The 13,324-nt window shown below is 42.6% G+C and overlaps 1 protein-coding gene across 1 annotated transcript; it reads left to right on the top strand.

The window, feature by feature from the left end:
* The first annotated feature begins 369 nt into the window (after positions 1-369).
* Positions 370-13,014, top strand: KCNJ5 (potassium voltage-gated channel subfamily J member 5). Its single transcript, XM_009272988.2, has 3 exons — positions 370-398; positions 1,364-2,310; positions 12,668-13,014. The coding sequence occupies exons 2-3, from the start codon at positions 1,371-1,373 to the stop codon at positions 13,012-13,014; spliced, it is 1,287 nt and encodes a 428-aa protein (XP_009271263.1). The 5' UTR covers positions 370-398; positions 1,364-1,370.
* Positions 13,015-13,324: the final 310 nt, after the last annotated feature.

Below are 13,324 nucleotides of genomic sequence, written 5' to 3'. Positions count from 1 at the left end.
TCTTTCCCAAGATACTTGTAATTGTATCTCTACACCTTTTCTCATTCACAGACGCATAAGAAGATTAAAGATAGAGGGAGCAGTAATAGATTTAGTTAGGTTTTAATAGGATTTGCAGAGGACAATGCAGAGAAGGAACACCATAGAGAATATTGCTACTCTATCTTTGATATCACTAAGGCTTCTTAGGTAGTCTTTCACAGAGATTTTGGCTGTGCCCTGCATTCAGAGTCAAGACTCTCATTTTTCAATAGAGCATGTGTGGTTTTTTTTTAAAGGAGTATCTAATCATCTAGGTAAACAAGATGTTACATTATAACCTGCAAAAATCATTGCAGCCATCATTTTGTATTATTTATTTGTATCTTGTTAAGCATAGTTTTGCATGTCAACAGTGGGCTTTTCAATAGCTGTCTATTACGTTTCTAAAAGTGTCTGGTGTTTTTGTCTAATGTCAGATGAAGTAAAGGGGTGGGTTCTGATATGTCTGATTAACAGTAGGCCTGGATTCATCACACCTTCAGACATGTAATTCAAGACGCTAAATTAAATGCCTATTTCACATTTGGAGCCCAGGCTCCCAGAATAATTTGTGGAGGGGGTGGGTACTTACAGAAGGTGATTCAGCACTCCTGAAATCTGAATTATCCCTGGAGGTGCCTTTCTTTGCTGACTGTAAGGGAAACCTCCATGCATAATTTAGACTTATGTGAGATTTACATAGACAGTGTAATAGACAGTGGTGCTCAGTGTTTTCTATTCATTTCTAAGGGTTCTCTTGGTATGCACCCAAAACCTGAGGCAAAAAACTCCAGTCCCTCTTGAAAATACACATTGATGTATCTTTCCTTTGCTCCTAGTTGTGATCTGAAGCAAATTTTGGGTGTAAAAAAAATCTGAGGACAAAAAAAAAAAAACAAACCTGTAACAAGGTTTACCTATTTCATGACTCCCAGACCGTGCCCATCACCGTATTTTCTGAGGTTCCAGTAGTGCATTAAGCAAAGTGACTGGCAGCTGGTTCATGTTTGAAGAGTGTGTATTATGAATCGGTATTTAACATCCAGTTCAAAGCAGCATTGTATTTAGCAAGTGGCTGTTGTGAGAGAAGTGCTGAAGCCTTTCAAAGTGTTTCCCAAAACAATACTAGGAGGAAGGACATGGCCCTAGCAAAAAGCTTTCCTGATGTAGAATCAGCCTGTATCCAGCCCTGTACCAGCATGGGGCAAAGTTTGTCAGTGTAGCGTTAATATTTGCAATGTTTGTTGTCCTGGTCTGTCGTAATGGTTCAGAGAGTAAACAAAATGGCTTTTGTCTCAGCTCTTTTCCTCCTATCTTAAAACTTTATTTCTTTGTTCTGCAGCCCAGCCATGGCCGGAGATTCTAGGATCTTCATGAACCAGGACATGGACATCGGAGTTACATCCAGAGAGCCTAAGAAGATTCCCAAACAGGCTCGGGATGATGTCCCCATTGCCACTGACCGAACCCGCCTCATATCAGCAGAAGGTAAGAAGCCACGTCAGCGTTACATGGAGAAAAGTGGCAAGTGCAATGTGCACCATGGAAATGTCCAAGAAACCTATCGATACCTTAGTGACCTCTTCACTACGCTGGTGGACCTCAAGTGGCGTTTTAATCTTCTTGTCTTCACTATGGTCTACACCATCACTTGGTTGTTTTTTGGGTTCATATGGTGGCTCATTGCCTATATCCGGGGGGACCTGGACCATCTTGAAGATGAGAACTGGATTCCCTGTGTTGAAAATCTCAGTGGATTTGTTTCTGCATTTCTGTTTTCCATCGAGACTGAGACGACAATTGGGTATGGCTATAGGGTCATAACAGAGAAGTGCCCAGAGGGCATCGTACTGCTCCTGATCCAGGCTATTCTGGGCTCCATTGTCAATGCGTTCATGGTGGGATGTATGTTTGTCAAGATCAGCCAACCAAAGAAGAGGGCTGAAACCCTCATGTTTTCTAACAATGCAGTGATTTCCATGAGGGATGAGAAGCTCTGCCTCATGTTCCGGGTTGGAGACCTCCGCAATTCCCACATTGTCGAGGCTTCCATTAGAGCCAAACTGATTAAGTCCAAACAGACCAAAGAAGGAGAGTTTATCCCCTTGAACCAAACGGACATCAACGTGGGATTTGACACTGGAGACGACAGATTGTTCCTGGTGTCACCTCTTATCATCTCGCATGAAATCAACGAGAAAAGCCCCTTCTGGGAGATGTCCCGCACCCAACTGGAGAAGGAGGAGTTTGAAATTGTGGTCATCTTGGAAGGAATGGTGGAAGCAACAGGTAAGGGCTTGTCAAAAATCAGTCAAAAATTTTGAGAGGGGAAGGGGAAAAATGGAGTGCAGTTTGGCATTAAGATTTTACCGTCAGTGTCACCTGGACTGAGAACATGTTGGGATTTGTCCTTCTCTAGTGACTGGTTCAAGTGGGATATTGTGGTCTGAGAGAACTAGCAATTAAAAGATGGGTCCTTTAGCTCGTGTTGTAGTGTTTCACACTCTTTTTACAAGTCCGGGATTCAGGCAAAGGGGTTAGTCGAGGAGCTGTCCATAATCACTTAGAACTGATCCATGGGAAAAAAGGAATGGACTAAAGAAATTCATGAGGTCTCTTGTGGTCCTGTTTCCTGTGATCAAAATTCATGGCGCAAATCTTTTTCCATTTCTCCTCTGTATTAAACATTGGCTGTAACTGTGCTATTTTAGGTATTGCTGTAGTGTTGCTTTTTAATGGAGGCTATGAAGGAAGTGCCCAAGTATTACTATATCCCATAAAACAGCATGTGCTGAAACTGGATGACTTGCACGTGATGCAGGACATGTATTTTCAAAAGGAGCTCAAAGAGGAAAAATACAGAAAACGCTTTTGTGACTCTTGCAACCCAGCAGCTGTTTAACAGCTTAAAACAATGCTGTGTAATGGGTAGATTCGGAGATATACTCAGCTGATTCCCGGTTTTCTCCTATGGGTGTAGTTGTGGCAGGTGATGAAAGAAGTCTGCATCCGTATATAATAAATCTGGAAAAGTTGTGTGCCTCAGCTTTCCAAAGTGTAGAAAAGGGAGGTGGCAGGGCAGTGTGCCTCTCAAGCTGAGCGAATGGATGGCCACAAAGGCCTCCGGGCTCCTTTCCAGAGGTGGGAGGCAGTGTATCTCCTAGGGGTCTGGCTAGGGAGGAAGATGCTGTTACTCCAGAGTCTCACCTAGAAGACATGGCACCATGGGGTCATTTTACCAGCTACTTCATTTCTAGGCTTTAAGGAGGAGCTGGCAGGCTCTGTCTGCTGTGCTTCTAGCACAGCAAGCGTGTTTAAGCACCCTGAGATGCTGATGCTCCCTTCAGGAAGGCTTTCTGAGTCTGGGGTTGGCAGTATGCCTTCGTCGAATCAGGGCCTTTGAGGGGAACGGGGCTACAGGCAGCACTGAGGAGAGAATTGCTATCTAGAGATGTGGAAACATAGGAGTCAGAGATGCAAAAAAGCTTTTATAAGTAGTTTTGCCCTTTGGTGTTTAAGGATTTTAGTTCTGAGATGGCATTTTGAACCCAAGTTTTTTCTGTTGGTGGTATTCGGATTTTTTTTTTCCATCTTGATGAGGCATGGATTCTCTCTGAAACACTAGCAAGGGTTTTCAGCTTGATATGAGTAGTCAGTGGTATCAGCACCCTGTCTCACAGGTTCTGACCCTTGCTTACTACTAATGTTGTCCCCTTCTTGAGATTTGTCCTTGTTAGTCTCCTAACAGCCAGATGTAAGGGGAAATAGTCTCTCCAATTCCTGCATCCCAGACCTTCGCTCTTAAAGACAGCTCTCTAAAGAGCTAATTCAGTTTCCCAGTATCTCCCTTTAGTCATTAGGTGAATAGCAATAGCTGACTTTTCCAAACAGAGCTAATGGAAGATTATGTATAAATTGCACTGTACCTTGGTTGGAGTACTGTATTGTAGAAGTGGAATTCATTCGGCATTACTAGGCAAATATTCTTTCCCAGCAGAGTGTTGTAGAGATGTGGCAAAAGAGGGCGTGGGTAGAAAAGACTATCAAAGGCAAAGATTTGTAATGGAAGCTTATTTTGTAGCCTAAACATTTGCTAGATACTAGAACCTCCTAATCTGAGCATGGAATGCAGTTCCTTGTTTGTCCAAAGCCTCTTTCCTCATCACACAGTGACACTATCAAATTCCATTTGAACAGCTACTGCACTGCCTTCCTCTTATGAAAGCTCAGCCACTGCTAGATATGTATGAGAGGAAGTCATTATCAATAACAACCTCAAAATTAAAAGCATGGCATAGGGATAATACTGCTTTACAAATGGGCTCCTCTCCCAGAGGGATTGTACAGGCCAGTGTGTAATGATATTAAGGAGCATACGTCTGTGGAAATGAATTATTCTGGTCTCGGAAGACAGGCTGTGAAATTCCAAAATTGGAGCTAGAAGAGCCAGTTTGCATTGAACTTAGAGTAGAGTGGACCTCAGATGATGCCGTTACCTGATTCAGAGGCTGAGATGGTTTTCTGAATGACATATGGTAACTGGGGGGGTGTGGTATTTTGCCACAATGAGAGTGGCTTGCAGAAGCACAGTGTTTGTGCTTTCCTGCTTTGTCCTCACACTTTGTAATATTGATAAAGCAGTTTAGGGGATATTAATCCCTACCTCCATACCTTAAAATTTGCTCCAAGCAAATCTTTAGGTTCTTTCCTTCCTATTGTATTGTTAAAGCCCCATCTGCTTTGGCGAATGGTATGATTTACTTGCAGTGTGACTTCTATTAAATCATGACACTGTTACAACCTGGTCAGGTTCGGGGCAGTAGAAAAATGCAACAGACCATTTGTTTCCTTAGTAACCCCTCTGAAAAATTAGGAACCACCATCACAGTGTTCAAAGGTACAACTGGTCAGCATATATAGCTCTGTTCATGGTGCACAAGAGGCAAGCGAGTCCTGCATGCTGTCTCAGAGGTGGCTCAGCTCTGCGGTTGTTGTCGAGTGAAAATGAATGGAAACTTATTCCATCTTTACAGACAACAGCAAATCATACCGTGAATGCATCCCGCACTGGTGGGGAAAAGACAGCTATATTTTTTCATAAGGTATTTTGAAAGTAGGTCAAAATGGCGATTGTCAACATACAAATGACTAAAGAAATTCAAGTGTAATGTCTTGACTAAAAGCGTGAATATTTTTCACTGAAAATTTGGGACAGCAATTTTATAACTATTTCCAATAGCTTTAACCAACCACATGCATATTACAAATGTAATGGATTGCCTCCTTTCAAGCGAGAAACTCTTCTCACTGACATTTAAGTTTAATTTTGATCCAGTGGAAGGCAAAGATGGTAAATAATAGTTTCAAATGAAAAGCATAGAACAAATTCTGAAGAGTTGAAACACTTCAAGTCATTGGTTTTTTTTACAAAATGAAACATTCTGGTTTAAAACAACATTTTTGTTTTCAAGTTGACTTGAATTTCCTAAACACTTCAAGTTGTTTTATTTACAAAGTGAAACATTGTGTTTTAAAACCATGTTTTTGTTTTCAAGTTGACTTGAAGTTTTAAAAGGGTAAATAAAACACACTGAAGAATAGCAACGCACAAGAAACTTACCAGCCAGCCTAAAATGCAGTGGTTTTATTTTGCCGAAAAAGAAAATAAACATTGTTATTATTCTAGTGAGAGCTCCCCAGGGACCCACAGCTATTCTACTAACCCACCCATGAAGCCAGCTGCAGCAGAAAGCCCACTGACAGGGGTCTTTCCAATCAATATTTTAGTACGGTTGAGGCACTGTGGCTCCACGAGAGGTTAAAAAATGCCAAAGGGAGGCTAAGTTTCTGGGCAGATCTGTTGTGATCATTGCTGAGTGAAATGACCACTGTAACAACAAAATCAATATAGATGACAAGCGTTCTGACTTCCAGTGCTGCTTCGTGGGCATCTTGAGAGCAGCAGCATCACTCACAGTGCCTACTTAATGAATTGGTCACAGAGATTACTTTAGGGAATTAATTCTCTTTTGCCTTATCTGAAAGGGACACTTGTCAAGATCAGCTGGCCCAAATTTGACCTGCAATAAAAGGGAAGGTGGAAAATCTGTTTGCAGAGTGAATACATTTTTGCTTTCACTGTCTTTCTGCTTCCCACAGTGGCAACAAAAAATCAGAGCCATCCTGGTGACAGAATAGGCCTGGGCTGCTGTTGGCCAAAACTCTTGCCCTTACCCTCCTGATCCTGAATTGAACATAGTGTATAAAGTGAGGCTGCTGGAACGTAGGAGAGCAGTGGCTATTCAGACCCTCCTTCCATGTGCATGCAGAGTCACCTGGGTGAAGAATTTGGCTGATGCAATTAGAGAACACTGGAGAGTCCAATTTTATTTTTTTTTTCTGTAAGCCATCACTCCATGTGATGACGCAGTCTGCATATCCTACCAGACTTTCTGGCTGATAATTTGAAGAGGTGCTCTTCTCTTCCAACTTTACCCTTCCACTGCTATTTACTGACAATTAACCAAAACCTGATTTATCATTAGCTGTCCTGCAAACCTCATTCTGTATCTACAGTGTCCAGCATTGCTATAGTCTGGGCATAGACATTGCAGTCTTGGTCCTCCCTGGTTTTCCTTACCTCTTTTTCCCACCACCATTAAATAAGCCACAAGAGAGAGTCCAGATGCCTGATCAGTCCAGTCACCTAATGAAGTTTTAGTAAACTCTTAGGAAAGGATAGGCATGCATATTTCTGGCTTAGAGTCTGTGTGAGAAAAAGTGGTTCAATGATTAGAAGCAATTTACCCCGTCCTGTCCCTGTGAGAGTGTAGGCAAACAGCAGCTTTTTTGCACCTCAATTTATCCACCTTTACAGAGGACATAGTAAAATTTCCTGGCTGTAAATATAGGACAAAAAGAAGTAGCCACAACATAAGATATCCTGAAACTAATCATGATTTTCATGGGAGAACAAAGGAAGAGTGAAATTACTAAATGGAGTTTTCATGCATTCATCATCTGGTTTGGGTTGTCTTGTTGGTTTGTTTTGCATTTTGCATATAAATAAGTTTTCTTTTCTGCAAGAAGGACCTTGCAGAACTGTTACAGAAACTTCTTATATAATTATAGGGAAGAGAGAGACATCTCAAGTCATTCTTTTCATGAGCTGAATCGTCCTCCAGAGGTGGATGTTGGCAGGCTAGTCATCTTAGGTGCGTCTGCAGTCACTATAAATACCTTTGTGATGGGCTTAAAGTTACATGGTGTGAGCTTGGTGCTCGGGTTCTGCCTGGTCGAGACATGCCAATTGAATGCAAGATCTTTAAATCATAAGGTCCTTTCCCCCCCGCTCCCCCCATTTCCAGTGCTTATGAGCTTTCTCATGTCTGGAGAGCATTCAGATAAATTAAAATCCTATTACTCTCCTCTGGCATAAAAATCAAAGTGAATCAAGCCCAGACATGTCCTCCTCTAAAGGAGACAAGCCCAAATAATTGGAGGACCATGGTCCTACCTTCTAATATTCCTTTTCAAGTTGGAGGAATAAATAAAAAGACTTAATTAGAGTGATAGAACTTAAAATTTTCATAACTACTCCATGCCATCCTAAATTATACCAGTCTGTCACTATACCTCTGAGTCCATCAGTTCTTTCTCTGTACTCTTGTAGTGTAGGTGGAGCTCAGCTGAAGGAGCAGAGTATGTATTATGCAGCTTTATGTGCATCCAGTACAAGGGAAGAAGTCACCCTGCATACAATAGTGTATGAAAACAAGGACAGAGAAGTGAAATCACTTCCAGCAATATCTTTGTCTGAACTGCAGAGAGAGCCTAGCAAATACGGCTAACGTACAGTCAGCATCCCCATGACATTTTGCCAGCAGATAATCACTGAGCTCTGTGGCATTTAAATGAGGAGAGTTAATTTTAGGCTGGTGAAAAATGTTGTCTTGACAGCCCCAGGGGTTGGGATATCTCTACCCACTGAGAAAGTCCAGACCGTGTAGCAGTACTGAAAGATTCAACTATACTGTTGATGTGATCAAACTGAAGCCTGTGGCAATTTCTTGGGTTGATAGATCATGCTTTGCAGTCCCCTTGCCCTCTCCTGTTAAACTGCCAGTACAGGTACTGGCTATGACGGTACGTTTGACAAAAATACGCATCCTCCAACAGTTGGAGAGAGACTGCTGGTTCATCTCTGGATAACCAAACAGCTGGAAATGCAGTTAGATTTGGCCTGTGATAATGAAGTTTGATTTTAACTGGTAACCTAAGGGTATACAAGACCTGGAAATCGGGAGCAATCTCCACTTTTCCTAGCAGTGTGGCAGAGCCAGAAGCGTCTGCTCCAGTTCCATAATCAGTGGCATTGCAAGCAGTGAAACGTTCTGAAATCTGCAACTCCCATTGAGTACGCTGCAGAAAACACAGGCTCCTTACCGAGTGAGCCATCAAGTAACTGCTTTTTGTCAGCACGTATTTAACATTCCTTTGTCTTTGATAAAATGTAAGCCGCTTGATCCCAACTGATATTGATGACAGAAAAGTGCCTTACTGGTAGAGTTCCCTGACACCTATTTTACACACCAGTCTTTCCTCAGCGACTCTCTCTGTTCTCGAATGTAATGAAACACCTGGTTTAATACACATAGCAATATATTTTGTATCTTTTCATCTACTGGAAACCAGAAACGAGCAGTTTAGGAAGGCATCTATGGCTGCCTTAAAGAGGAACATGCACAAACTCTGTTATTGATCTGTGATGTAGTGACTCCAGCCAACAGACAAAAAATCCACTTCTTAGGATTCTGCTATAATGAAATTATCGTTAAAACTCTATGAAATGTTTATTGCAGAACTTGAAACCAGGAGACAGTCCTCTGGTCTCCAGCTTTCTAAAAAGCCTGGAACTGGTTCCAGCTTTATTGAAAACTTGGTGCATGTGCTTATAACTTTGTACAAACTTTTTTCTGGTTTCAATTAAAATTGAGTTTTGTTTGCAACTGAAAGTTAAGCTGCTGAATTAAGAGATGAGAAAGCTGTAACTAAAATTTGAAAGCTGAAGATTTCACATATCATTTCACATTTTACACTGTTGACAGAAACATACTTTTTCACTTTTAAACCAGATTGTTTAAGAGAAAATTAAACTTCTAATGGTCTTACTATCTGCAAAATATAAAACACTTGAAAAATAAAAATCTCTACGACTTTATTTTTAAATAAGGTTTGAAGCACATCTACTTAGACTGACAAAAGGGAAATGAGGATATTCTTTTGGCATGAAGCTTATTTAAATGAAATGCCCAAGTCACCAAATACCACTTCTCTATAACTATACCAAATGTCTGTACCATTTAAACCCAAAATGTATAGTTATATCTACTTTAAGAAAAGGATTAACAGCCTTTATCAGGGCCATAAATACTATGATTATTTTTGCAAGAAATTCTGAGAGTTTGAAATCTCCCTCAATTTCTTGTGCTCTCCGAAATGTCACTGCTTCAGGGTTGCACAAGACAGTGCTACTGCACTGTAGAACAGCAGTGGCAAAGTTGGTGTGGCACTTGATGGCTAGGAGCATATGGCATAATGATTCACTACACCCAAGATGTCCCATGGACTTGGATAAGCAAGGCTTATGAAATGAAACCGCTGATTTTTGCAGAGAGCCCACAGCCATGTATGAAAGATAGTCTAGCAAATTACTCCGCCCCACTGCAAGCTGAAGCTTAGATATTCAGAGCACAGAGGGCACAGTGCACGTTGTATGCAAGTGGGAAGTGGCTGCATCCATGTGCTCTTAAGTAAGGTTTATTGTTTCCACACCTCTTCTGTCATCTTTTTGCAGTTACAGAGGCAATAATTAGCTAGGGACATTACAGATGCATTAATTAACCAGGCTGGAGAGCACAGGGCAGCCTGCAAAGCAGGCACTTAATGGAATTTGAAGCAGAGACAATGCTGTTGTTTACTGGGTAATGTAGGAGTTGCCAAGCAGTATGTCCCCATGCAATTAAAACACCACTGCACATGTGCTAAAAAGGAATATTTGAATGGGATTATGGAGCAATTACAAGTTGGCTTATTGTGCTGGCTCTGTGTACCCCTGGGGTTACAGAGAGCAGCTACTGCAGGAAGCTGGCAGTGTGCAGTATTTGGTTGCTGAAAGCTTTCTATTGTTCCTTCCTTAATTGAATACTTACAGCAGGGGATAACTATGATTGTGTCTCTGGAGTTCAGGTTCACTGTCAGGTACTCCCCCCCCCAGGGAAGGAGCTATTTCAGGCTCTGATTATAAGGCAGGACTTCCCTTAGGATGCTTCAGGCCCCCACATTTAGCAAGGACACCCCATCTTGGCCTTGGGGACAGCTACATGGTACTTTTATGCAGCGCTTGGAAAGCCATGATAAGAATCAGCCAGTTCATTCACAGGACCTAATCCTGTGAGCCTGAGTGGTCTGCTCTCTTTGCTGGGCTTTGAAAGCCCTCCTCAGAGCTTGGAGGAGGCACTTGAAGGCCTTTGTGATCTCTGGTGCAAAACCAGCTCTGTCTAAAGGAAAAAAGGCTAGTGTAGTTTAACTGCCTCCTTACCATACAGGCACATCCTGCTGGTTGTCTAGCATTCTGGCCTCCCAGCGTGAGGGAGCATCAGAAAAAGGGATTAGCCCTGCATTACTGACCTTCAAAACAGCCTGTAATAAAAGCCCTTGCCCAGGGAGGTCGATGGTATGATTAAGTGTCAGTGACACAGCTCTCCTGAGAAAAACTGTAGCAGGACTCTGAAATTAGCAGGACTCCATGAGCTGCCTGCATGTTGAGCTGCTCTTTGCTAGCTGGTATAAGGGAGTGAAGATTAACCAGTCTTCACCTCGAGGACTGAGGAGTCCAGGGCAGGTGATGCTGCACATTGTAGTGTCACCTGAAGCATATAGTCAGGAGTGGTCTCCACGCTGGTTTTTACTTGTAAAGCAAAAGCTGATAGTTTCCTGAAAAGATGCTGTACCTCAATAGAGCCTTTCCTTAGGGCAAAAACACTTGGGGTAATTCTCATAGCAGCCTCTGCATTTCCTGGTTCCTTCTGGTCCAGGAAGCAGGCACGCTAGAACACTGTGACTAACTCTGTACTTGTTCCTGCCCAGAAGCAAATACTCCTGCAGATCTTCTTGGGGGGAAAAATTGGCTTTTCAGTCCGCAAAACAGAACTGGAAATTTCTCAAAGTGTTGCATGTGTCACTGTCCCTCTTTTTCCCCTTTCAAGAATCAAAAGCAACTATATACTCCTGGCCTGATAGGAAAAAGGAAAGCAGAAAGAGACAAGTGTTTCCGGGGAACTTGCTTGTGTGGGTGTCTTTTAATGGACTGTAGCAATTATGAGAACAAAATATTCATCTTTTCACAAAGGTGCCTTTTTTTTTTTTAAGGAAAGGAGTTTTCTCATTACTCTGAGATTTCAGTCAAGTAGTTGAGCTCATGTGGTGAGAATACATTATATGCTCTTCCCTGAAGCATCTGACACTGATATTTTTCCCCCATGCATTGCTTTAGATTTCTGTTTGTGTACTTTGGGCTGCAGGAGTTAGACTTGGAAGTATTGGCCAGGAACTGAATCAAGTGCATGTTTTGAATGTATTCCAGTCAGGCCTGTATCTCACCCTCCAAAAGAGAACAGTGGGAGGACTTTGTGAGGTCAGGTTTTCCAAATTTCACCAGAATTAATTCCAAAATCATAACATAATTAGGACAAACAGAAGACAAATATTTGGAAGAGAAGTCGGCCTTGACATTGGCAGGTGGTTCCAAGAGAATTTGTTCGCAGTCATGCCAATGCTGAATGCTTATCCCTGCTCTGCAAAGCTTCTCTTTAAACTTTTTCAAAGTAAATAAATAAACTCTGATCCTTGGGGCTGAGAAGCAGCTTGATAAAAATCAGTTCATTCATGCCCACTGTTCATTCAATCCAAAATCCATTAATACATGGAATTCAATATGCTTATGAGCTTGACAGTGTGGTGGTGTGGGTTTTGGTTCTGCCAACCCAATACAGTTGGATTGAACCCTCCGGAGGTATTTAAAAGCCAGCTTGCAATATAAATCACTAGGAGTTGTGGCCCTCTCCACCTTTCGGGCTATACAACTTGGTGTCTTAACCTAAGTGCAGGAGGGAACTGCTGATACTGCTGTAGATGAAGAGGGATGGGGTCAGACACGGTGGGAGTGCAGGGCAGTGGTTCATTCTCCTTAGGGGCTGTGTGGGTCAGGATTTGAGGTGCATTGGCAGGGTTGGATGTCGTTCTAGCACGATTCACCAGAAGTGCTGTTAGTATCAGCCACGCAAGCAACACCTCAACAGAGCAATGTGAGGACAGAGAGAAGCTGCTTAGTGGTACCAGACTTCAAACCCATAAGCACAAGGTTCAGGAAACAGCCTGAAGATGCGGCGATGAATCCATCCCTTTTCCTTTGAGTGCTCAGCTTTTTCAGGATAGAGGCTTTTATGAGGCTTATTAAGCGAAGACCTTTTCTGTGTCCCAGAGCAATCAGGTATGGAGATAACATGACAGTGCTTTTAAATGAAAGAAGCGGTTGGGTGAGCATGTAAGGAAGCTTTGCATTTAACATCCCTCTGTTTCTACCCAGGGATGACTTGCCAGGCTCGCAGCTCCTACATGGACACCGAGGTGCTGTGGGGACATCGCTTCACTCCTGTCCTCTCCCTGGAGAAGGATTTTTATGAAGTCGACTATAATAGCTTCCATAGCACTTACGAGACCAACACTCCTGTGTGCTGTGCCAAAGAGCTGGCTGAGTCTCGCCGGGAAGGCCAGCTCCTCAGCCACCTCTCCAGTGCCACCCTCCTGAGCGGAGGCAGAGAAGCAGAGACAGCAAAAGGGGAAGAGGAAGAAGAGGAAGAAGGCAGGGAGCCAGCAGGATTGAATGGAGCCAATGGGACAGCAGGAGAGGTGAAAGAAGATATGCCTGTATAATACATGAACTGCTGGACAGTAGATACCCACATACACTTACTGGGAGACTGTGGCCTGGCGAGTCAGGAACTGACTGGGAGTCAGAGAGCTGAGATTTATGTCCAGATCTCTGCTGCCTGCTGCTTGATCCTGGCAAGTCACTGCACAGCACTGTGCCTCAGTTTCCCTCCCCTTTTATCTGTACAGTGAGGTTCTGAGCTTTGCACTTGTTTGCAAAGCATTTTGATCTCTATGGACAAGGCTCACTAAATATGATCACTGTTAAAATTGAAAATCCACTACTGGTTGTTTCAAAAGATGTTCATTGGAT

The sequence above is a fragment of the Aptenodytes forsteri genome, unplaced genomic scaffold, assembly GCF_000699145.1.
Source record: "Aptenodytes forsteri isolate BGI_AS27 unplaced genomic scaffold, ASM69914v1 Scaffold126, whole genome shotgun sequence".
In the NCBI taxonomy this organism is placed as follows: domain Eukaryota; kingdom Metazoa; phylum Chordata; class Aves; order Sphenisciformes; family Spheniscidae; genus Aptenodytes; species Aptenodytes forsteri.
The sequence above is the reverse complement of the archived record's forward strand: the minus strand, read 5'-3'. Positions and strand labels throughout refer to the sequence as shown.